The sequence below is a fragment of the Scyliorhinus torazame genome, chromosome 19 (genome assembly GCF_047496885.1).
Source record: "Scyliorhinus torazame isolate Kashiwa2021f chromosome 19, sScyTor2.1, whole genome shotgun sequence".
Lineage (NCBI taxonomy): Eukaryota > Metazoa > Chordata > Chondrichthyes > Carcharhiniformes > Scyliorhinidae > Scyliorhinus > Scyliorhinus torazame.
Window position 1 is genome coordinate 92838942 of NC_092725.1, and position 25536 is coordinate 92864477.

Genomic DNA, 25536 nt, shown 5'->3' on the forward strand with positions numbered 1-25536 from the left:
GGTTTGAGGGTATGAATGGCTTCTTACTGTTCCTATGTTTCTAGAAGTGTGGTTATTATTCATGCAAAAATTGTAGCAATTGGAGGCAACACTTTTTCAGCTTGTGGCACGTTTGATGTTAGTGCACTGGGCTAAAGCGCTGGCTTTTAAAGCAGACTAAGGCAGGCCAGCAGCACGGTTCAATTTCCGTACCAGCCTCCCCGAACAGGCGCCGGAATGTGGCGACTAGGGGCTTTTCACAGTAACTTCATTGAAGCCTACTCGTGACAATAAGCGATTTTCATTTGATAAATTTGTCGTTCTGTCTTATCAAAGTGGCGATGTGATTCCCAGAGTGGAATATACAGAGGATGAGAGGAAAACCTGGAGTATTGTATTTCGAGAATTGAAGACGCTCTACCCAACCTATGCATGTCGCGAACACAATCGCGTGTTTCCATTGCTGGAACAGTACTGTGGCTATCGGGAGCGGAACATTCCACAACTTGAGGATGTCTCCAAGTTCTTACAATGTGAGTAATAAAGAGAAAACAAATAATTTGTATTTATATGGTGCCTTTAGCATAGTAAAACTTCCCAAGGTTCTTCACAGCTGTCATATTCAGCCATAAATTTAACAGAGATGCACAAAGGGATTTCAAAACAGGTACCAAACACTTGGTCAACCCTGGAGGAGGGGTGGAAAGGTTTAGGGAGTTAATTCAGAAGTTAGGGTTTGGTACGGTGGCACAGTGGTTAGCACTGCTGACTCACAGTGCCAGGGATCCGGGTTCAGTTCCAACCTGGGGTGACTGTCTGTGTGGAGTTTGCATTTTCTCCCTGTGTCTGCGTCGGTTTCCTCCGGGTGCTCCGGTTTCCTCCCACAGTCCAAAGATGTGCAGGTTAGGTGGATTGGCGATACTAAATTGCCGCTTAGTGTGCAAAGGTTAGGTGAGGATAGGGTGGGGGAGTGGGCCTAGGTAGGGTGCTCTTTCAGAGTGTTGGTGCAGACCCAATGGACCGAATACCTTCTTCTGCACAGTAGGGATTCTATGCTGCCAATAGAACATAGAATATAGAACGATACAGCGCAGTACAGGCCCTTCGGCCCACAATGTTGCACCGACATGGGAAGTCAAAAAACAAAAGCCATCTAACCTACACTATGCCATTATCATCCATATGCTTATCCAATAAACTTTTAAATGCCCTCAATGTTGGCGAGTTCACTACTGTTGCAGGTAGGGCATTCCACGGCCTCACCACTCTTTGCGTAAAGAACCTACCTCTGACCTCTGTCCTATATCTATTACCCCTCAGTTTAAGGCTATGTCCCCTCGTGCTAGCCATTTCCATCCACGGGAGAAGGCTCTCACTGTCCACCCTATCTAACCCCCTGATCATTTTGTATGCCTCTATTAAGTCTCCTCTTAACCTTCTTCTCTCTAACGAAAACAAGTCCATCAGCCTTTCCTCATAAGATTTTCCCTCCATACCAGGCAACATCCTGGTAAATCTCCTCTGCACCCGCTCCAAAGCTTCCACGTCCTTCCTATAATGCGGTGACCAGAACTGTACGCAATACTCCAAATGCGGCCGTACCAGAGTTTTGTACAGCTGCAACATGACCTCCTGACTCCGGAACTCAATCCCTCTACCAATAAAGGCCAACACTCCATAGGCCTTCTTCACAACCCTATCAACCTGGGTGGCAACTTTCAGGGATCTATGTACTTGGACACCGAGATCCCTCTGCTCATCCACACTTCCAAGAACTTTACCATTAGCCAAATATTCCGCATTCCTGTTATTCCTTCCAAAGTGAATCACCTCACACTTCTCTACATTAAACTCCATTTGCCACCTCTCAGCCCAGCTCTGCAGCTTATCTATGTCCCTCTGTAACCTGCTACATCCTTCCGCACTGTCGACAACACCACCGACTTTAGTGTCGTCTGCAAATTTACTCACCCACCCTTCTGCGCCCTCCTCCAGGTCATTGATAAAAATGACAAACAGCAACGGCCCCAGAACAGATCCTTGTGGTACGCCACTTGTAACTGAACTCCATTCTGAACATTTCCCATCAACCACCACCCTCTGTCTTCTTTCAGCTAGCCAATTTCTGATCCACATCTCTAAATCACCCTCAACCCCCAGCCTCCGTATTTTCTGCAATAGCCTACCGTGGGGAACCTTATCAAACGCTTTACTGAAATCCATATACACCACATCAACAGCTCTACCCTCGTCTACCTGTTCAGTCACCTTCTCAAAGAACTCGATAAGGTTTGTGAGGCATGACCTACCCTTCACAAAGCCATGCTGTCTATCCCTAATCATATTATCCCTATTTAGATGATTATAAATCTTGTCTCTTATAATCCCCTCCAAGACTTTACCCACAACAGATGTGAGGCTCACCGGTCTATAGTTGCCGGGGTTGTCTCTACTCCCCTTCTTGAACAAAGGGACCACATTTGCTATCCTCCAGTCCTCTGGCACTATTCCTGTAGCCAATGATGACGTAAAAATCAAAGCCAAAGGCCCAGCAATCTCTTCCCTGGCTTCCCAGAGAATCCTAGGATAAATCCCATCAGGCCCCGGGGACTTATCTATTTTCAGCCTGTCCAGAATTGCCAACACCTCTTCCCTTCGTACCTCAATGCCATCTATTCTAATAGCCTGGGTCTCAGCATTCTCCTCCACATTATTCTCTTTTTCCTGAGTGAATACTGGCGAAAAATATTCATTTAGTATCTCGCCTATCTCTTCAGACTCCACACACAACTTCCCATCCCTGTCCTTGACTGGCCCTACTCTTACCCTAGTCATTCTTTTATTCCTGACATACCTATAGAAAGCTTTTGGGTTTTCCTTGATCCTACCTGCCAAATATTTCTCATGTCCCCTCCTTGCTCATCTTAGCTCTCTCTTTAGATCCTTCCTTGCTACCTTGTAACTATCAAGCGCCCCAACTGAAACTTCACTCCTCATCTTCACATAGGCCTCCTTCTTCCTTCTTCACAATAGGAGAGTGATTAAAATCGGACATGCGCAACAAGCCAGAATTGCGGGATGCAAAGGTCTTGGAGTGTTGTAGGACAGGAAGAGGTTACTGATGATAGGGAAGAGAAAAGCCATGGAGGGATTTCCAGACCAGGTGAAGAACATTATAATAGGGCATTGGAAGACCAGGAGCCAGTGTAGGTCAGGGAGCACCGGTGATAATGGATAAATTGGACTTATTGTGAGATAGGATAGGAGCAACAGTTTTGGATCAATTGGATCTGATGGAGATTTTTATATAAAGTTTGAATGTTCCACAAATTCATGATAGGTGAAAAGTGAGATTCAAATCAGGAAAATTTAAGTGATGAAAAATGTAATTCATCCAAAGATCAAAGCCTTGCCAATTGACATTTTTCTGATATTGATGCATTTTGCTAGTTGCTAATTGAAGGAGAAATGCTTCAGAGACAGACAGAAAATGACTCCTGACTTTTATTTCATGGTCTAAAGCTTGCACGGGGTTCCGTCTGCGTCCTGTGGCTGGTCTCCTGTCCTCCCGGGATTTCCTGGCAGGTCTCGCATTCCGAGTCTTTCATTCCACACAGTACATTCGACATGGATTGAAACCGATGTACACACCAGAACCGTAAGTATCCTGTTTTAATGGGCTAGCTTTGTTGTTAGCAGCCAAATGAAATCTTGGACCTTCCAAAGTGAAATTACCATAGAATTCTTACAGTGCAGAAGGAGGTTATTCAGCTCATCAAGTCTGCACTGACCCTCTGAAAGAGCCCCCTACCTAGGCCCACTCCATCCGCGTAACTGTGGAACGTTTTGCCGCAGAAGGCTGTGGAGGCCAAATCACTGAGTGTCTTTAAGACAAAAATGATAGATTTTTGATTAATAAGGGGATCAGGGGTTATGGTGAGAAGGCAGGAGAATGGGGATGAGGAAAATATCAGCCATGATTGAACGGCAGAGCAGACTCGATGGGCCGAGTGGCCTAATTCTGCTCCTATGTCTTATGGTCTTATGGTAACCTTACCTAACCTACACATCCTTGGATGGTAAGGTGCAATTTAGCATGGCCAATCTACCTAACCTGCACACCTTTGGACTGTGGGAGGAAACCAGAGCACCTGGAGGAAACCCACGCAGACATGGGGAGAAAGTGCAAACTCCACACAGTCATCTAAGGTTGGAATTGAACCCAGGTCCCTGGTGCTGTGAGGCAGCACTGCTAACCACTGTGCCACCGTGCCGGCCATTATTCCATGCGTGTGTTTGAAAGGGCTGGCTATTTCAATATTGTATTGTTCCCCTAAGCTAACACAAAAATAGCAGTATTCCTGACCATTGATTTTAGTAATTTGTGACCTGGAAGAACAAGGGCAACAGATGCAAGGGGACACCACCACCTACAAATTCCCCTCCAAGTCACACACCATTCTGAATTGGAACTATATCACTGTTCCTTATGGTCAAAATCCTGGAACTCCCTCCCACCACTGGAACATCTTCACACAGTGGTTGAAGAAGCTGGGACAGCACCACCTCCATATTGGCAACTAGGGGATGGACGATAAATGCAGGCCTAGCCATCAACATCAAGGTTCCAAGAATTAATTTTGAAATATCATTCTTCCACTGTAGGCTCTCCAAATAGTGCCATGCGATTTTGTAACTGAAAAACTACATTGGAGCAGTGTTGAGCCCTCAGTACTGCACAGGATGTGTCAATTTAGAACTTGTTCTCAAGTCTTTAGAGTGGGACTTGGACCTATGACATTCTGACTGAAGAAGCAAGAGTTTGGCACACTGAGCCACAACCAACATTTTCAGATGTCCTCTGTATTTGCTAACTTTTTAAATAAATTAAAATTTATCTTTCCTCTCCTTCACTTCCTTTCCTTTCATTATCCCGTTCACCTTACAGCATCCGCTTGCACATTGACTTCATCTAAGACTATTTGCCAAAAGTCTATTGCAAAAGAGGTCAATAAACATGCTAAATATTTCCATGCAGTTGGTGGGACACAGGAAGTACTCAGCTGAAAATAGTGGGGAGGAAAATTCATCTAAATTCAGATATTTAGCACAATCTGCCTGATCTATTCAAACATCAGGGGCGGGATTCTCCGACCCCACGCCGGTGCCCCCACGGTGGCCTGGCTCGCGATCGGGGCCCACCGATCCGCGGGCGGGCCTGAGCCGTGGGGGCACTCTTTTTCTTCCCCCTTCGCCATGGTCTTCACTATGGCAGAGGCGGAAGTGACCCCCTCCCCTGCGCATGGATGACGTCAGCAGCCGCTGACCTTTCGGCCCAGGCTGGCATGGCGCCAAAGGCCTTTCCCGCCGGCAGGTGTAGCGGAAACTGTTCCGGTGCGGGCCTAGCCCCTCAAGGTGAAGGCTTAGCCCCTAAGAACAAAAGAACAAAGAACAAAGAAATGTACAGCACAGGAACAGGCCCTTCGGCCCTCCAAGCCCGTGCCGACCATGCTGCCCGACTAAACTACAATCTTCTTCACTTCCTGGGTCCGTATCCCTCTATTCCCATCCTATTCATGTATTTGTCAAGATGCCCCTTAAATGTCATTATCGTCCCTGCTTCCACCACCTCCTCCGGTAGCGAGTTCCAGGCACCCACTACCCTCTGTGTAAAAAACTTGCCTCATACATCTACTCTAAACCTTGCCCCTCTCACCTTAAACCTATGCCCCCTAGTAAAGGTGCGGAGACTGTCGTGTTGGGTGTTCTGATGTACAAACGATCCAACACGGCTGGAGATGGTGTAACTCAATTTTATTAACTACTTAACTACTTAATGTTATGCCGATCTAAATATCATGACATCCCCCCTTTTCCCAAAGAATATGTGCCTACATGATAATAAATAAAGAAGTGTGGTGAGTGCATCTAATCATGTGTGTGCAATATTTACAACAATATGTACATGTGGCTATACTATATACACAGGAAGGTGCCAGGTGCAGAAACTAACTATGTTACACCAAGAACGAAACCAATGTCATTAACAAACAATAACAAAATCTTAAACAGTATGGCAAAAAGACAAAAACAGTATGTCAGAACAAGTCAGTGAGTCCAATATGTAAAGGTTCATAAATTAAGTCTCTCAGATGGGCGACAAATTCGGGTTGACCGCCTCAAGGATGGGTCAGGATCCACCGGCTGAGGAATGGGCCGGGCCACGGTCGAGTGAGGAGGATGCAGGGTGTCCAGAAGGTCAACAAAGTCCATTGCAGGGACAACAGGAGGGCGTGGCACCGGTGCAGGATCACGTAGCGAGCGCGGAACCAGACGAAGGGCACGCTGATTGCGGCGGCGAATGGAGCCATCAGGCAGACGAACCAGGAACGAGCGGGGAGCTATCTGTCGGAGAACCTCAGCGGTTGCCGACCAGCCGCCCTCCGGAAGGTGTATGCGGACATTATCTCCAGGTGCCAGGGCAGGAAGATCAGTCGCCCGAACATCATGTGTCGCCTTTTGTTGCTCACGCTGTTGCTGCATCCGCCGATGTACCGGAGCATGGTCGAGGTCTGGTCCTGAGGGTGCGACCCATAAGCAGCTGGGCCAGCGATAGGCCCGTGGACAGTGGGGCCGAGCGATAGGCCAGCAAGGTGAGGCAGAAGTCAGATCCTGCATCAGCAGCCTTGCAGAGGAGCCTTTTAACGGTATGGACGCCCTTTTCTGTTTTGCCATTCGACTGAGGATGCAGAGGACTGGACGTCACGTGTGTGAAGTTGTATGAGCTGGCGAAGGAAGACCATTCCTGACTCGCAAAGCAGGGGCCATTGTCTGACATCACGGTGAGCGGAAAGCCGTGGCGAGCAAAGGTCTCTTTGCAGGCCCGGATGACAGCCGATGACGTGGTGTCGTGCAGACGTATGACCTCTGGATAGCTGGAAAAGTAGCCGATGATGATGATGTATTCCCTGCCGAGTGCATGGAACATGTCCACGTCCATCTTCGACCAGGGGGACGTGACCAAGTCATGGGGCTGAAGTGTCTGACGGGGTTGTGCCGGCTGAAACCACTGACAGGTGGGGCAATTGAGCACAGTGTTAGCAATGTCCTTACTTATTCCCGGCCAGTACACAGCCTCTCGGGCCCTCCGTTGGCACTTCTCAATGCCCAGTCTCCACGGTGAACTGCGGAAGGCCATACACATAGTCGTGGAACTTGTCAACGCCAGTCAACAGGCCTAGGCACTCCTTTTCAATCTGCGCATAGCGCTGATCTGTGGGGGTCATGGCCCATGACGCATAGGCGACTGGGGCCCATGATGAGGTGTCATCCCCTTTGCAGGAGCACCGCCCCAATGCCGGACTGGCTGGCGTCAGTCGAGATTTTTGTCTCCCTTGCAGGATCGAAAAACGCCAGTACCGGGGCGGTGGTGAGCTTGACCTTGAGCTCCTCCCATTCACGCTGGTGGGTGGGAAGCCACTGGAATTCAGTTGTCTCCCTGACAAGGTGCCGGAGAGCTGCAGTGTGGGAAGCAAGGTTGGGGATGAACTTCCCCAGGAAGTTGACCATTCCGAGAAAGCGTAGCACCGCCTTCTTGTCTGTGGGCTTCTGCATGGCCGTGATGGCTGCCACCTTGTCGGCATCCAGCCGCACCCCCAACTGGGAGATGTGGTCCCCCAGGAACTTCAGCTCGGTTTGTCCAAAAGAGCATTTGACTCGGTTAAGACGCAAGGCTTGGTCCCGTATCCGTTTAAAGACGCGCTGGAGGCGACTGATGTGCTCCTGCGGTGTACTGGACCAAATAATTATGTCATCTACATAGACGCGCACCCCTTCGATGCCCTCCATCATCTGTTCCATGATGCGATGGAACACTTCAGAGGCCGATATGATGCCAAATGGCATCCTATTGTAGCAGTATCTGCCAAATGGAGTGTTGAAAGTGCACAGCTTCCTGCTGGACTGATCCAATTGAATCTGCCAAAAACCCTTCGAGGCATCAAGCTTGGTGAATATTTTTGCCCGAGCCATCTCGCACGTGATTTCCTCACGTTTGGGTATGGGGTAGTGTTCCCTCATTATGTTGCGATTTAAGTCTTTCGGGTCTATACAGATCCGGAGCTCGCCGGAAGGCTTCTTGACGCACACCATGGAGCTGACCCATGGAGTCGGCTCCGTTACCTGGGAAAGCACTCCTTGGTCCTGAAGGTCCTGCAGCTGCTGCTTGAGGCAGTCCTTGAGGGGTGCTGGGAACCTGCGAGGTGCGTGAACTACCGGGGTGGCATCCTGTTTAAGCCGGATTTTGTACGTGTAGGGCAGTGTGCCCATGCCCTCGAAAACATCCTGGTTGTGCGTGAGGATTGAGTTGAGCTGCGCCCTAAAGTCTGCATCAGGGAAATCAGACGAGCCTTCTGGAGAGAGAGAGTGTACACGCCGAACGAGGTGGAGGATTTTGCACGCCTGTGCGCCTAGCAGAAAGTCCTTTGAGGAGCCCACGATTCCGAATGGTAGTGTAGCTTTACGTGAGTTGTGTGTCACTTCGAGCTGGCACGACCCCGTGGCGGGGATGACGTTGCCATTATAGTCAACGAGTTGACAGTTGGATGGCAGAATAGGTGGTTTAACCTTCAGGGTCTGGAATGCTGACCATGCAAGGAGATTGACGGAGGCACCAGTGTCCAGGCGGAATCTGATCTATGATCGGTTGACCGTCAGGGTGGCACACCACTCGTCATCCGGATCAATGCTGTGCACTGACAGCGGCTGGTGCATTGGACTCGGGGACAGCTTGTTCTTGGACTCCTCCAGGCTGCGGCCCGGGAGCTAGTCGATCGTCTGGACCCGCTCAGCCTCGTGGGGCCTGTGCTGCACCGTTTCGGCCGCCTGGATGTGTGAGTACCGGCTGGTGGCATTGTCATGCAGGACGCAGGTCTTGACGGCAGTTGCCAGGGTGATTGCTTGACCCGAATGAGCTGCTGGCGCAGGGTGTCCGACATGACTCCGAAAACTATCTGGTCGCGTATCATGGAGTCAGAGGTGGTCCCAGCACTGCACTAGGATGCGGAGGTGTGTTAAGTAAGACTGGAAATGTTCGTCCTTACCTTGCAGGTGCTGTTGGAACAGGTACCTCTCGAAGCTCTCGTTTACTTCAACGCTGAAGTGTTCGGCGAACTTCAGGAGCACTGTCTCACATTTGGTTTTGTCCTCGCCGTCCGTAAATGTAAGGGAGTTAAAGATGTGGATGGCTTGTTGCCCCGCCGTGGAGAGAAGAAGGGCAATCTTCCTGGTGTCCGATGCATTCTCCCTGTCTGTGGCCTCGAGGAAGAGTTGGAAGCGCTGCTTGAACAGTTTCCAATTGACCCCGAGATTGCCAGCGATTCGGAGCGGCGGCGGCGGGTTGATGTTCTCCATGGTGCAGGACGGCGGATTGCTGATACGTTGCAGGTAGGTTTCACAGGCGCTGGCTTGCGTCCACTTCTGGTATTATGTCGTGTTGGGTGTTCTGATGTACAAACGATCCAACACGGCTGGAGATGGTGTAACTCAATTTTATTATCTACTTAACTATACCAGCACACTGCTAACTTGGGTACGTGCATTACCAGCTAATCTGTGGACCCTGTCCTATTACTATCTGGGTGAGGCACTCAGCACATGGTGAATGTCTGAGTGGCAGGCTCTGAGCTCGGTGCTCTGAGCTGGCTGCTGCTGGAATGAGCGGGAACTGTAGTGTCCCCTGTTTTTATAGTGTGTGTGCTCTCACTGGTGATTGGCTGTGATGTTATGTGTGTGTTGGTTGGTCCTACTGCATGTCCATCAGTGTGTGTTTGATTGCACCATGATATGTTGATCTAAATATCATGACAGAAACTGTCAGCACCTTTGGGGTTGCCCGACGCCGGAATGGTTCCCGCCACTCCATCACGCCGGAAACCCTCGCCGCGCCGGGTAGAGTAGAATCCCGCCCCAGTTCTACCTTTCTTGAACATGTCGGTAAGAAATTGGAACACGACGAGGCTATTCGAGCCTGCTTCATCATTCAATACAATCATGGCTGATCTTCTACTTCAAATCCACCTTCATCGTCCTTTAATTCCTTCAGTGCCCAAAAATCTATCTGCCTCAGTCTTGAATGTACTCAATGGCTGAGCGTCTACGCCGCTAGAGAATTTTGCAAAGATTCACAACCTTTTGTGAAGAAATGTATCCTCATCTCATTCCTAAATAGTCAATCCCTTAATCTGAGACTGTGATGTAAAACCTTTCACTCCCCAACCAGGGGAAACATCCCCTCAGCAGGAAGCCCACAAAGACCATTAAGAATTTTATGTGTTTCAATGAGAATCATGAACAAGGATGATACAGAATTTAGGACACAGAAACATGCCATGCAGCCCAATTGGTCTATACCAGTGTTTATGTTCCCCATGAGTCTCCTCCCAACCCTCTTCATCTAATTCCATCAACATAAACTATTTCTTTCACCCTCATGCATTTATCCATCCTCCCCTTTACTGTATCTTTAATATTCACCTCAACCACTATCTGTGGTAATGAGTTCCACATTCTCACCACTCTCTGGGAAATAAGTTTATTCTGAATTTTCCACTGGATTTATAAGTGACAAATCTTATATTTATGGTCACTAGTTTTTAACTCTCCCACAAGTGAAAATATCTTCACTTCATCTACTCTACATTTAATAATTGTAAAGGCCTCGATTAGGTCAACCCTCCACTTTCTCTGTCTTAGAGACAAGAGTCCCAGTTTGATCAATCTTTCCTGACAGTTAAATCCCTTCAGTTCTGATATCATCCTTTGCAGATATATTTTGGCATCTTCTCCTGTGCCTCTCTATCACTTTTGCAATATGGAGATAAAGGGGTGGGGTTCTCTCAGCCCAGGTCGGGTCGGAGAATCGGCAGGCCGGGCGCAAATTGCGCGACGCCACCCCGACGCCGATTCTCTGAAGAGCGGAGAATCGGCGCCAATGGCGCTGGCGCGGCGCCGGTTGCGGCCGCTCTACGCGCCCCCCCCCCCCGCCCCCCCCCCCGCCGATTCTCTTCCCGGGATGGGTCGAGCGGGCGTTAAAAAAATCCAGGTCCTGCCGGCGCTGTCCACGTGTGGTCTTACCCGGCGGGACCTCAGAGTGCATCCATCCGGGGGCGGCCTGGTGCGGGAGGGTCCGACCCCAGTGGCACTGTGGCCTGGCCCGCGAACGGGGCCCACCAATCGGCAGGCCGGCCTCTCAGGCTGGAGGCCTCTTTTGTTCTGCGCCGGCCCCTGGAGCCCTACGCCATGTTGCGTCAGGGCCGGCGTGGAGAAAGGAACCACCACACATGTGCGCAACCGTGTCGGTCAGTTTGCGCAAGCGCGCATTCGCGCCGGTTGGTCTGCGCATGTGCCCACCCGCGCCACCCATTTGGCGCTGGCATCGGCAGCTGAAGCGGCGTGGGTCGCTCCAGTGCCATTCTGGCCTCCAGTAGGGGTCAGAATCACTGGTCCTGAGGGCATGTTGACGCCGTCGTGAAAGGCGACGGCATTTACGACGGCATCAACACTTAACCTTCAGGATCAGAGAATCCCGCCGAAGAACTGTTCACAATACTTCGTGTGGTCTTCCCAAGGTTTTATATAAGTTTAGCGTAATCTCACACAATTCAGTTCTATCCCTCTAGACATCAACCACAGTGCTTGACTTGAATTTTTCTGGCTTCATTAACCGATGTCCCTACTATTAGTGATTTGTGTTTTAGTACCCCCTGTTCCTCTATCCCATTAATGCAGTAAATATCTTACCCTTTAATATGTTGTAACCCACCTTTAGGGACGTGTGTCATGAGTTGCTGGGACATGTGCCACTCTTTGCAGACCCGAAATTTGCCCAATTTTCACAGGTCAGTGAACCATGCCTCAAATTACACCCCAGAACATTTCAAACTATTAATGTGAAGAAAGTTGTTTCAAAGAGGCTTAGTTTTACTGCGTCACTCTCGCTTGTACTATCCTTTATTGATTCACAGGATGAGAGAGTCATGGGGCGGGATTCTCTGTTAGCTGACGCCGGAATCGGGAAACACAAATGGGCGGAGAATCGGTTACGGCACCGAAATTGCGGCAAGCGGGACTTTGGGCTGATGGGCCGGACACCAGCCAGGCTGGCTGGGGTGGGGGTGGAGGGAGGGGGTGGCTGCGCACCTCACTGACCACCCACCACCGGTATGGCCCCCACTCTCCCAACCCTGCACCTCACCCTCCGTCATACTACTGACCCCCGCCACCCCCACCTAACCCCCTGCGGGGCATCACGTGGTCCACTCAAGGGCAACGCCCACTGGAGCCCCTACAGGGGCGCCGGGCAGGGGCAGTGGATCATACTGCTGGCAAGGGCAGCGCCAGCCGACAGTACCCTTGGCATCAGGGATGTGCGACAGGGCCAGAGGCCTCCACAGTACCTCCAGCTGTGTGGTATGCGCCAGATAGTGTCCCCGTGGCCTCTTTACTAAAGTGCCCAACCAAGGTGAGTGTCTCTGGGATGGTGGAGGGTGTTGGAGACAGCTGTGATGGGAAATCCGTGTCATCCTTGAACTTGAGCTCCGGGGTGTCCTGGGTCACGGGTCAAGGGCTGCCTTTTGAACTGCCCTCCTCCTCACTGCTCGACTCACGGGGGGTCGGCTGTGGCACTGGCCGGGGGAGGGGGGCACCGGATGAACCCACCCCATCACCAGCAGGTTCTGCAATACACAAGACAAGATGCATGATTAGACCACTGGCCAGGTGTGTTGGGGGGGGTGTGAGGATGGGGGTGAGGGTGGTGTGAGGGTGGGGGTGATGGTGAGGGTGATGTGGATGTGGTGTGGGTGTTGTGTGGGGGTGAGCATGGTGTGGGGTGGTGTTGGGAAACCGCAACTAAGCGGTGTCTCACTTCCTTGCCCGCAGCCGATCTCCACCTCGGCGACCACCCTTTCCTCCAGGCCGCTGACCACGTCCAGAGCCCTCTGCTCTGCCACAGTGAGGGGCTGCAGATCTGCCAGTTTTCTTCTGAGGCCCTCTGGGTTGGAGATGGAGGGTGTGTGGGCTGGGGTTTGGTGTCAGGGGCACAGTGCTGCGTACTCATAATGGCCGCCCGGAGAAGATTGTGCAGGTTTTTTTGCAGCACTGCTGGGTGTCCAGACGGTGTTGCTGGTGGCGCTCGCCTCTGCCACCTGCACCCAGGCATAGCAAATGGCAACGGCTGGCAGCCTCCTTCCTGGGCTGGGGTACAGGGTCAACCGCCTCTCCTTCACTGCGTTCAGGAGGGTATCCATCTCAGCGCGGTGAATCTGGGGGCCGTTCTCCTTGCTGCCATCTTCTTGGTTGGAATGGTGTGTGTAGGGCGTGTGTATACGCGGCTGCAGCTTGTCAGCCTTCTGAGTGTCAATTGCGAATCCGGCGAATCCCGCAACATTCTCATCGGAATTGATTGTGTTCCACTTGCCGCCGGTGCTAGCCCCTCAACGGTCACTGAATCTGTCCAGGTGCGGCGCCAGTTTTGCTGACATGGAACTCCACAAATCCTGCGCCGGCGTCAACACATAGTCTCAGAACAGAGAATCCGGCCCATGGTAAGGACATTCTTTATTGGCCATGCCTAATTCTCCTACACCCAGTGCTCGGCCATTTCAGAGGCCAGTTAAGAGTCAATCACATTACCATAGGTCTGGAGTGACATGTAGGCCAGACCAGGTAAGGATGGCAGATTTCTTTCCCTAAAGGACAATAGTGAACCAGATGGGTTTTTCCGACAAGCGACAATGGTTTCATGGTCATCATTAGACTTTCAAATTTCACCATCAGCAGTGGTGGGATTTGACCTGGGTCCTCAGAGCATTACTCTGGGTCTCTGGTTTACTCGTCTAGTGACAATACCACTATGCCACCCTCTCCCCCTAAAGATGTGTGTCGTTTATTAAGTCCCACGAAGAGATTCTGAGCCTTGTATAGTTTAACAGTAAGTGTTTATTAACTGTTAGTTGAAGGTGATATATAATTGCAAGCTGTTGGTGCTATCATAAAAAAGGTTGAATTTTGATTGAGGACAAAAGGTTCTTCAATCAGCAAGGAATGGAGTTAGGTGGGAAAGTGATGGAATAAACCCAGGAATGATTGAATATACCATTAATAGAGGGCACACTGGGTAGCTTTATTTCCAAATGGCCATCATCACCTGAATCTCTCTTGTGTTTAGCTGGTATAAACCTTTCACTTAAGGAATGTTACTGAGTAGTCCTTGTTGTTTTTCCCTACTGATTCCTACAGGAAATAGGACTTGCTTCCCTGGGTGCTCCAGATGAATATATTGAGAAGCTGGCAACGGTATGTAGGAGATCTCTTAAATTCTCTTCATTTCTGTCTGTCTGCAATTTAAATTTAAATTTTGCCATGCCTAATGGAGTTTAGATGCACAGGTGAGGGGGAAAGGAATAGGAAGATATACTGCTAGGTTTCGATTGGAGACTCTTGGGGAGTGTAAACACCAGCACGAACCATTTGGGCAGAATGGCCTGTCCCTGTGCTCTAAATACTATTGCAACTGAACATAATGTGGTGTTGGGTGCTCTGGTGCACAGATGAGCCAACACAGTTGTATGTGGTACAACTCTATTTTATTATAACTCTTATAATAGTTCGTTCTGGATACTCTGCACGTGCTGTCTCCCTGAGTGTGTTTGGTAACAGATGTGTCCTGGTTCTCCTCTGCAGCTAATACTGACCACCGGGGGTCGTGTCTGTGCTTTTATATCTTTCTGTCATTGGTTGTGGTGTTGTGTGTTCTGATTTGTCTGTTGGTGTGTCTATCATGATGTGTGTGTTTGAATATCATGACATCCCCCCTTTTTACAAAGATATGTGCCTACGTGGTTATAAATATAATTGTGTCGTGAGTGCATCGAAGAGTGTGTGTGTGTGTTATGTACAGCGTGTGTGTATGACGTAACTATTTACATGGGGCGATGTCGGGTGCGTCACACTAACAAGGTTGTACCATAACAAAACTTGGATGCGAGAGAAAAAAAAAACTTGAACATTGGTCTGGTCAGACGATATCTGGAACAATAAACAACAACAGGTTATAATACAGAAGTGTTTGACTTTTTGAACGTATGAACAGCGTTATAAGTCCAGTCTAATGGGTGACCGCCTCAAGAATGGGCTGGTCCTCAAGCCGGTTCAGCTGTGGAGATTTGGGGTCACGCTGGTTCACCTTGGACTGTTGGAGGTGATGCTGTTGCCGAAGTCTCTACTTTACCATTTGTTGTACTTCGTGCAGTGCTTGGTTTTTTTATTCGTGCAAATATAACATTCAACATCTTTGTTAGTGGTGCCTTGGCTGTGGTTTGGTTCTGGTGGCGATGGAAGGGGCATGATCCGTGGCATCTCCACGAAGTCATCCTTGGGAACCAGTGGAGGATCCGGCGTGTGCGTACGGTTCAGTTGCGAGCGTGGAAGGCGGCGCAAAGCTCGCTGATTGCGCCTACGCACCAATCCATCCGCCCTGCATGCCAGGAACAAGGTGGAGTCTTTTTCTTTTTATGTTTGTGGTGGACGGCATCTTGTAGCCGATGGGTCGTTGCCATCGAAGTAGCACCATCACTAATATCATGCAAGGCGATGACTGTGCCAGATGTGGAAGTTGGCCGAGACCGTGTACGCTGGTTCCGGCCACCTGCTGTGCCGGAAGGGCGACTCCGCAGAGAAACGTCGAAGCATGTCGCCTTGGAGAGAGAATTGTTGCTCGCATCAACGTCTGGCGATGGCGCGAATTGGTGTGTCCATCTTGGACCGCCGGTGCTGGTTGCCACTGCCGACCCAGTGGGACTGCCACGCGATCCATTCCCTGTCGCCGTGGCATCCGCCGTCACCCTGAGCGTGCCATCACCGAGGCCGCGACACCGCCCGTCCGGAGCAAGGTCTGGCGTGCGCGAATCAGAGTCGGCGCTTGGCTGCTCCCCATCTGGAGTCCGGTCTGCCTTCCGTCGATGCCCCCCGTCCGGAGTCCCAACAGGTTCACTGGAGGCAGCCGAGATTCCCTGAAGCTGCACTTCTGGAGTCGGAACATGCAGGAATGCACCAACCAGTGGAGAGCGTCGAGCCATCGAGGGTGGAAGCGGTGCGCTGCCACCGCAGTCGTCAGTGGTCCCACCGTGATCGTCGAGTGCCTCGGTACGCACTAGGCGAGGTCTGTCACCTTGCACCTTTTGCATGGGAAGTGGGATGCTGTCGTCACTCGTCTCACATCCCGTGGATAGATCCTCATTAGCAGCTTGCTGTTCACTAGGGTTGGGTAAATTGTCAGAGTTTTCATCTGGTGGTGCACACCATGTCGGTGGACTGTCATTGTCTTGCCGTTGTCCTTCATTTGGGCTTTTCTTCTTTGGAATTTTAAATCTTCCTCCAGACATTGCAGAACCTTGTTTATTACCCCCAAATTCTCCCATAGGTATGGTCTCGAATATAGGATCCAATGTTTCTATCGACATTGTACTATTTTCCAAAGAACATTCCGTTTCACTTTTCTTCTCAGGTGCCTCATATGTATCTTTGTCTAATGTACATGCCTTCATGGTCTCTGGGTCTGATTTTGCTGGGACTGGCATGGTCACAGTCTCTCTTTTACTGTTCTCAATTGCCCACATTATACTCCCCATACATAACTGCTTAATCACTGGGGTTAGTGTGGTACAATGGATAATCGGGTCGACCTTATCTGCATCTTCACCATTAGTGGAAAGCACACTTGGTTCACTTGAAACTGCTGTGGGTTTTAAATTCGTTATCTGGCTACTCTATGTCGGTGTCCTCAGGATTCTTGCTCCAATGTTCTGCTCAATAATCAGTGGAGCGTGTATAGGTTCAATGCAATTAATGTTCCCCTCAAGGTTTGAAGAGTCATTACTGACTAACTGCTGGTCTCCGAAGTTGGGATTTTGCGGTGTTGTGTTGAAGGGAGACATTTGTCCCTGCTGTAGATATGATTCAGGTTGTGTTATTTCCATTACCTGAGGATCAATGTCTTGTCCATTTTTTCGATCCGTACTAAAACACTGGCAATTCTCAGTCTGCTCCTTGCAAGTTAAACATTCAATTAATTTCGTTAGCAAATCCTCAGCATCCTTCTGTGGCCGTGCAGCATTATTAATCTCTGTTCGGCTATAATGATCCTGAAGGTCAGCGCATAAACCTTTTTTCTTCGGGCTTGGACGAGGCGATTCCTTTGGCTTGTCTTCAGTTGGGCTTGAACAGTCTTCAGCGCTGTGCCCTTCATTGTAGCATGAGAGACCGTCATGTTCATGCTGCTGTGTAGTGGAGCATGGTAGGCTGTTATAGCCTTCTTGCTGTTCACGTGAGCATGGCAGACTTGCATCGTCTGCCGCTGGTTGGTCAGGAGAGGTTGCTAGACCCTCATGGTCTTGTTCCTGCAAGGACTGCGCTCTAGAGTCTTGCGTTCCTTCCATCGTGGAGTCCGTCCACGAGCTCTCTGTGGAGGCTTGTGACACTGGAGTCACTTCTTGTTCGTGCAAGGACTGCGCTCTGGAGTCTTGCGTTGCTTCTATCGTGGAGGCTGTCCATGAGCTCTCTGTGGAGGCTTGTGACACTGGAGTCACTTCTTGTTCGTGCAAGGACTGCGCTCTGGAGTCTTGCGTTGCTTCTATCGTGGAAGCTATCCACGAGCTCTCTGTGGAGGCTTGTGACACTGGAGTCACTTCTTGTTCGTGCAAGGACTGCGCTCTGGAGTCTTGCGTTGCCTCTATCGTGGAGGCTGTCCACGAGCTCTCTGTGGAGGCTTGTGACACTGGAGTCACTTCTTGTCCGTGCAAGGACTGTGCTCTGGAGTCTTGCAGTTCTGCAATTGTAGAGTCTGTCCACGAGCTTGCTGTGGAAGCTTGTGACACTGGAGTCACTTCTGGTTCATGCGAGGACTGCACTCTGGAGTCTTGCATGTCTTCTTTCATAGAGTCGGGAACGTTGAGCGGGACGTGGACCACGCTCTGTGTGGCAGCAGGGCACTCTCCGTGTGCTTGCACCGCTCCCTGTCTGTTAATGTCAGGCTGCAGCATCATCCGGTACTGATAAGTTGGAACGTCATATCTGCTGGATTGAAGATCCTCAAATCCGAAAAATGAATCCGCATCTGCGTCGGATTCAATGTGGGGGCCGCCAATGTGCAACACGAAAGGTTCGTCCGAGTCATAGTCATATAGGACCACGGAGCTATCATTGGGCTCGCGAGGTCCGGAAACACTGTAAAGATCGTCATCGAAGTATTCAAGGTCGGAATCATCGGCTTGTGCGTAGGTAACTGCTTGTCGGAGGGTTCTTCGGAGGTCAAATTCATCTCCTGGGTCAATTTGCGGCACTGTGCTGTCATTCCAGGTGAGGGAAGGTTGTTTTACAGCTTTAACAGATTTTTGTTTTTTGATTTGGGACGTTTCCCTTTTAAATTGGATTTGGGACATTTCCCTTTTAAATTGGTGCAGTCTGGGGCCTCTGACATCCTGACGCTCGGTATGTAGCACGTAGGAAGCGACTGCGCATGCTCAGATCGCTGTTCCTTTACCGATGGCCGTTTTCTTGACTGCGCATGCGCAGCATCTCGCGCATGCGCAAACGAAACTTCCGGTTCTGCGCACTGCTCGCGCAACTGTGCTAGCGTTATACCTTTAGCAAGATGGCCGCCGACCTCGACCCAGCCTTCTCTCAGGCCCGGGATTTTGGCTTCTGGGAATTCGGGCTCCGGGATCCCAGCCACGAGGTGAGTACTGCAGCTTTTCTTACCTTTACTTGCCGATTGGATTGCGTTTTCTTCACAGTACTTGGAGAATTTGTCCAGGACTGCCTGGTAATCGTACCTTTGCTGCCTCCTGAAGAACCTGAACCTTGTGAATATTTCTCTTGCCCTTGCACCGGCGATGGTGAGGAGAAATTCAATCTTTTCGCTATCATCCAGGTCTTGGAGTTCAGCTGCCACCAGGAACAATTCGAACATTTGCCGGAATCGCCGCCAGTTTTCGTAGAGATCGCCGTAGCACTGGAGCGGCTGCGGAACCGGGAGCTCTATCATTTTGCCTGGGCACTGCTGGTTGTCTGTGTACACTGAGGTATGCCGGCAGGTATCGATCCACTCCTGTACCATGTGGTGTTGGGTGCTCTGGTGCACAGATGAGCCAACACAGTTGTATATGGTACAACTCTATTTTATTATAACTCTTATAATACAGTTCGTTCTGGATACTCTGCACGTGCTGTCTCCCTGAGTGTGTTTGGTAACAGATGTGTCCTGGTTCTCCTCTGCAGCTAATACTGACCACCGGGGGTCGTGTCTGTGCTTTTATATCTTTCTGTCATTGGTTGTGGTGTTGTGTGTTCTGATTTGTCTGTTGGTGTGTCTATCATGATGTGTGTGTTTGAATATCATGACACATAATTCTATGACTGTCAGCTGTTCTGGTCTGCATGTTATATAAAGGGCATGGAGGCATTGGAGACAAATGCAAAAGAAGATTTATCAGAATGGTACCAGAACTGAGAGGCTATGCCTGTTTGGAAAGATTGAAACATGGTGGGGATGGACAGCAGGGTGTGGAGCTTGTGGGAGGGAGATGACGGGCATTGAAATTTTACCCAGAAAAGATTGTGGGGTGAGCTGATTGAAATCTTTAAGATTATGAAAGAGTTTGATAAGGTACAATGTAGAAAAGATGTTTACACTTGGAGAAGTCGCCAAAACCCAGGGATCATAAATGTAAAATACTCCTTCATAAATTCAGTCCGAAATTGAGGAGAAATGGGTTTTACTCAGAGAGAGATTAGAATGGAGTTCTGATGGTGACAAAGGGGTGGTTGAGGCATATAACTTCAATGAATTTAAGGGGAAACGTGATAGGTACACAAGGGAGAAAGGAATAAAATGATGAGTTTTATTTTATTTAATTTTGGGTTGTGTCACTGGCTGGAGCAGCATTCATTGCACATCTCAAATTACCCTTGAGAAGGTGGTGGTGAGCGCCTCCATGAACTGGTGTTTGGTGAAAAGGTTCCTACGATGCTGTTGGGGGAGTGGGGGGGATTCTAGGATTTTGACCCAAAGATGATGAAAGAATGGTGATATATTTCACGGGTGGGGTGGTGTGTGGCCTGGAGGGGATATTGAGGGATAGGAGGACATTCATCTGGGGCAGAAACTCTAGCATGGACCAGTTGGTTATCTTTTAAAATGATTGATTGTTTAAATGTACAATACTGCAGCTAACGTGACTACAAATAAAACATGCTGCTGCTGTGATATACCAAAGGATTGCTCTTGTTCTTCCTGTTCACAGTACATAGAGGGTTAGAGGTTCCATGAACATTGTCCATTTGCTTTGCTGAAGAATAGCTCCAGAATGGGCATAGAAGCTGATCATTTTGCATTTGTGAGTTCTAAATGTTTGGGAACATTGGAAATCCTAACAGATTGGCAAAATCCTATGGGATTGAATTTTGCATGATCATTCACTACCTCAATTGTAGGTTTGTCCAGCAGAGTTACACTTAAAGGGGTGTGGACCATATGTGGATTCAGAGAACAAGTAGATCTGCAGCTTTCGGAAAGGTTCAACTTGTTGGTCAGACATAGCCAAGGCTGTAGAGGCATAAGTCAAACAGTTACCTTCTGGGGCAGGAAAGAGTCTGCAGGCATGAAAATGCTGGACTCACCTGCGAATGGTTTCTCAAGTGGAGGTGGTGCCACTTGAGGTAGTTGCGAGGCCATGTTTGTCTTTCTCCCACCATGGAAGTGGGTGTAGGCTTGAGACTGCAGGTGGCGGTACAGGCTGTGCCGATGTATGGTTCACATTGGCAACAGATGTCCTTGCAACAAATAGTGATTTGAACGCTGCAAAGACAGTTCTCACACCTGTCACCAGGTAAGTGCAGCAGTGCTGTTTGACTCCATCGACTAAATGAGCTTCAAGTCAAGTCCTGTGGGTTTCTGTTCACCCTGCTATGGCTTTTTTCAAGCAGTGTCATTGAAAATAAGACTATCTCCCATCACATCTGCTCTTGCAGCTTCCTTTAAAAAATGGAATCTGGCCGGGTTTCTCCCTTCTGGGGACTAACTCCCCACGCTGACGGGAGAACCGGCGCCAACCACTCCGGCGTCAACAGCCCCCGAAAGTGCGGAATTCTCCGCATTTTCGGGAGCTAGGTAGACGGCGGAGGGGTTGGCGCCGCTCTAGCCGGCGCCGATGGGACGGCGCGAGTTCATACGTGCGCCGAAGTACCAGCGTGATCTCCCGCATGTGTGGAACGGCAGGCGTGATTCCACGCATGCGCAGACCGACTGGCGTAATTTGGTGCATGCGCGGGGGCATCTCTTCTCCGCGCCGGCCATGGCGGAGACTACAAGGGCCCGGCGCGGACGAATGAAATGCCCCCATGGAACAAACCCGCCCGCAGATCGGTGGGCCCTGATTGCGGGCCAGGCCACCGTGGCCCCCCCCCACCCCTTCCCGGGGTCAGACCCCCCCGCACCCCCCCGAGGACTGCCCACGCATACTCACCTGCCAGGTTCCGTTGTGTGGGACCTGAGTAACCCACACTGGCGGGACTGGCCAAAGATGGACGGCCGCTCGGCCCATCGGGGCCCGGAGAATTGCCGGGGGGGCCGCTGTCAACGGCCCCCGACCGGCGTGGCGGGAATCCGGCCGCCGCCCGTGGATTCTCCGACCTGGAGGGGGGGGGGGTCGGAGAATCCGGCCCATCATCTCCAGCTGCCAGAACAAAGTATGTTCACCTCCATCTATAGATATAGGTGTGCATGTACCAGCGCACGGGCACAGGGCACTTCTCCAGACTCGGCCAACCCCTGTTAATCTTCCTCCTTCTTTCTGCTTCCCCCTTGGAAACCTCTTGTTGCCGTTTATAATGCTGTAAGCTACAAGAAAATAGAACAATTGGGTTTAGTGAAAAGGGAAATCTGAATGCCAGCAAGAAAAGAAGAAGAAAAAAACTGTTCAGTATTGGTGATAAATTCCAGAATCCATCCCTTTAAACCAATTACATCTCACAGCAACACCAGAGCAACAGAAAGTAGCATGCACGGCCTCCCTGCCTCCAAGTTAATATTGAATTATGACTGGTCAATGACATAAACACCAATCAATGATGGTAAAATGGATGAAGATCAACTAGGGCAGAATTCATAAGAACATAAGATCTCGGAGCAGGAGTAGGCCATCTGATCCCTCGAGCCTGCTCCGCCATTCAATGAGATCGTGGCTGATCTTTTTTCGACTCAGCTCCACTTTCCGGCCATAACACCATAACCCTTAATCCCTTTGTTCTTCAAAAAACTATCTATCTTTATCTTAAAAACATTTAATGAAGGAGCCTCAACTGCTTCACTGGGCAACGAATTCCATAGATTCACAACCCTTTGGGTAAAGACGTTCCTCCTAAACTCAGTCCTAAATCTACTTCCCTGTATTTTGAGGCTATGCCCCCTAGTTCTGCTTTCACCCTCTTCACATTCTTCCAATGTGCTTCATGTTTGCAAAACTTTATTCCCGTTGAAGTCTGGGAAATCAAATGAAGAATATTAGATTGGAAAATCAGAGGGAAAGAAAAGCCCATTGATGGAATAGATTGAATAGATAGTTTCATGGTGAATATAATAGAATAAGCATTGATTGAAATGGAGTTAACAAAAAGGCACAAAAACTAAACTTACAATTGTTACTTGGAAAGGCTAGGGTCAAAGATTTCTGGCCATTCCCGAAGGCGTGATCTTCCGGTCCCAACAATGGCGACCTTCCGCTGTGGGTTTGCTGACAGTGGAGGGTCGAACAATGGGGAAACCCGTTGACACCACCGGCCAATTGCAGGCTGCCTCCACCACTGCAAAACGTGGCGTGGGGGCGGGCTGAAGATCCCGCTTTGGCAGTTCCCCCGTAGCAGATGCAGTGAGCCATTCAAATATCCATTGACGTTCGCGGGATTAAAAGATCCCACCAGCAGGAGGATTTGGAAAATTCCAGTCTAGAGCAGCAAGGAATTATTTGATATTTTTTTCACAGACTGTGGGCCTCACTGGCTAGGCCAGGATTTACTGCTTACAGGGTTGGGAAATAAATGCTGGCCTAGCCAGCAATTTCCACATCCCTTGAAAGAATATAAAAGAAAATCGGCCTCACAGAAAAGAAGGTTCAGGGAAGACTGAAAAGATTTTGAGGAGTTTTGATGGAGTAAATTAGGAGAAACCCTTCCTACCGATAGGCAAGTTGGTAACCAAGGATTGCAGTTTTGAGCTAATTAGCAAAAGAACTAGAGTGGTTAATGTAAAGAATGTTTTTTATACAACAGGTTGTAATGATTCAGCGGGTGTTGTTTGAAAGAGCGGTGGAAGCAGATTCAATCATAATTTTCAAAACAGAATTGGATAAAAAAGTGAAAAGGAAAGATTTACAGTTCCATGAGGAAAGAGCAGAGTGGTGGAACTAATTAGATGGGCCAAGTGGCCTTCTTCTGCACCATACAATTTTCTTTGTGCTCTTTTAATGCTGGTTCACCTGCTTGGTTTTGTTTTTATAGGTTAGCCCTGTTTTAAAATAGCACAAAGAGGGATTTTGTGTGCTGGCACTAAGGGCTCATTTGAGAATAAAGACATTTGGCAGAATTCTCCCATTTTCAGGCCAAGTGCGGTGGTAGGGGACTCTGGCGGTTCTTTCCCAACTGACCAGAATAGAGGTCTCCTGTGGCAGATTCTGCACTTGGAACTTCATTAATTATGCACAAGCGCGTTCCCCTCTGAGTCATTTAGTGGAGTGGCAGCTGATTTGTCAACCTGCCCTCAGCTAATGGGTTCAAAGTTTCCAGGGCCATATTTAAACACCAGTCCAGCACACTCGTATCACTCTCTCCAACTAACTTGACTTCACCAGACCGTGCAAGATGTCAGCGACCCAACGGAAAAAGGCTGGCAACCTCACAAGGAAGTCTGATCCTTGATTCAACCATCTTCTCCCCGAGACCATCATCTGCAAGGTCCCACTTTGACATCTACCCAGAGCATCTGGAGTCTTTGTTCATCCCCTTCCAGTAAACAATGTGGTATACCTTTGACCCCCCTTGTTAGCCCACTTTTCATGCAGCTTTGCCGGAGTCCAGCTGCCCTCCTCTCGGTCTTCCTTCTGCCTCCCATTGTTCATCTGCTTCACCCACCTCCTTACCACTTTTCCTGTCATTGTGAACCCTCGCCCTTCTCCCTCCTTGCAAAGACCTCTTTCAATATTGCCCCCTTTGTTAGGTTATAATATAATAATAATAATCTTTATTGTCACAAGTAGGCTTACATTAACACTGCAATGAAGTTACTGTGAAAAGCCTCTAGTCACCACATTCCTGTGCCTGTTCGGGTATATGGAGGGAGAATTCAGAATGTCCAAATTGCCTAACCGCACGTCTTTCGAGACTTGTGGGAGGAAACCGGAGCACCCGGAGGAAACCAACGCAGACACGGGGAGAACGTGCAGACTCCGCACAGACAGTGACCCAAGCCGGGAATCGAACCTGGGCCCCTGGAGCTGTGAAGCAATAGTGCTATCTACTGTGCTCCCAACTGCACTCGCAATAAGTTATAATAAAATTATTGAGTTAAATGTAGCATTAGAAAACAGCAGTATTGCTTTATAGAGTATGAAGTCTAAACTTAGGCCTCCAGCCTCTTACCTAAATTAAATTCTTTGATCTGCCTTTCAGCTCAGAAGCACCTTAAAGGTAAAGCAATTATATATCATTATCCCGTGTCTTTCAGTTATCAATGGGATGCAGAAACAAAATCAAATAATTAGAGAATTAAAACATTGCCAATTACAACCTGGATCTAGAGTAATGAGAACAATAGGATCAACTGCTTCTGACTGATGAATGCTTTAAAATGCTGCAGCTGGGACTAGTGGAGCAGTGGCTTTGAATCCAATCCAGTTGATAGGATCACAAGGCTGACATTCCCATTGCAGTTCTCTGTGCGCTGGATGTGCCGTCTTTTAGATGAAGAAAGCGATTGTGACTCAGATGAAGCAGAAAAAAGGTGTCGATGCCAGTTTGTAGGTTATTAATTTAAGTGTGAACTAGCTGAACATCGAAAGCTGAGTGGAAGTGAAAAAGGGATATAAGAGGGGCTAAGAGACAACCTGAGAAGAGATGGGCAGTTAACGTAAAGGAAATCCAAAAGTCATTATAAGCATACAAATAGTGTTATGGATAAGGGAGAGACGAAATGCATGATTTCCCTTTTTCCACCTCTCGAATGACTGAAGCTGGTGTTTTTTTAATTTTAACCCTTGAGTACTGCAACTGTCAGCAAGACAAATGACAGGTTTTTACGTAAGTTCGAAATGTAAGATAGTTATTATTCAGCATTTTAATATATACACATACAGATATACACAGTTTCAAGAAAAGATTGTGGTTATAGAAGTAGAACAAAGAACAAAGAAAAGTACAGCACAGGAACAGGCCCTTCGGCCCTCCAAGCCT

The 25536-nt window shown here is 49.1% G+C and overlaps 1 protein-coding gene across 1 annotated transcript in view; it reads left to right on the forward strand.

Annotated features, from left to right (window-relative positions):
* The window catches only part of pah (phenylalanine hydroxylase), a 121987-nt gene that overhangs the window by 75821 nt on the left and 20630 nt on the right, over positions 1-25536 (forward strand). Inside the window, exons 6-9 of the mRNA XM_072484769.1 lie at positions 316-512; positions 3502-3637; positions 11807-11876; positions 14278-14334. Coding sequence (XP_072340870.1) covers positions 316-512; positions 3502-3637; positions 11807-11876; positions 14278-14334 — 460 coding nt within the window. The remainder of the gene's footprint in view (positions 1-315; positions 513-3501; positions 3638-11806; positions 11877-14277; positions 14335-25536) is intronic.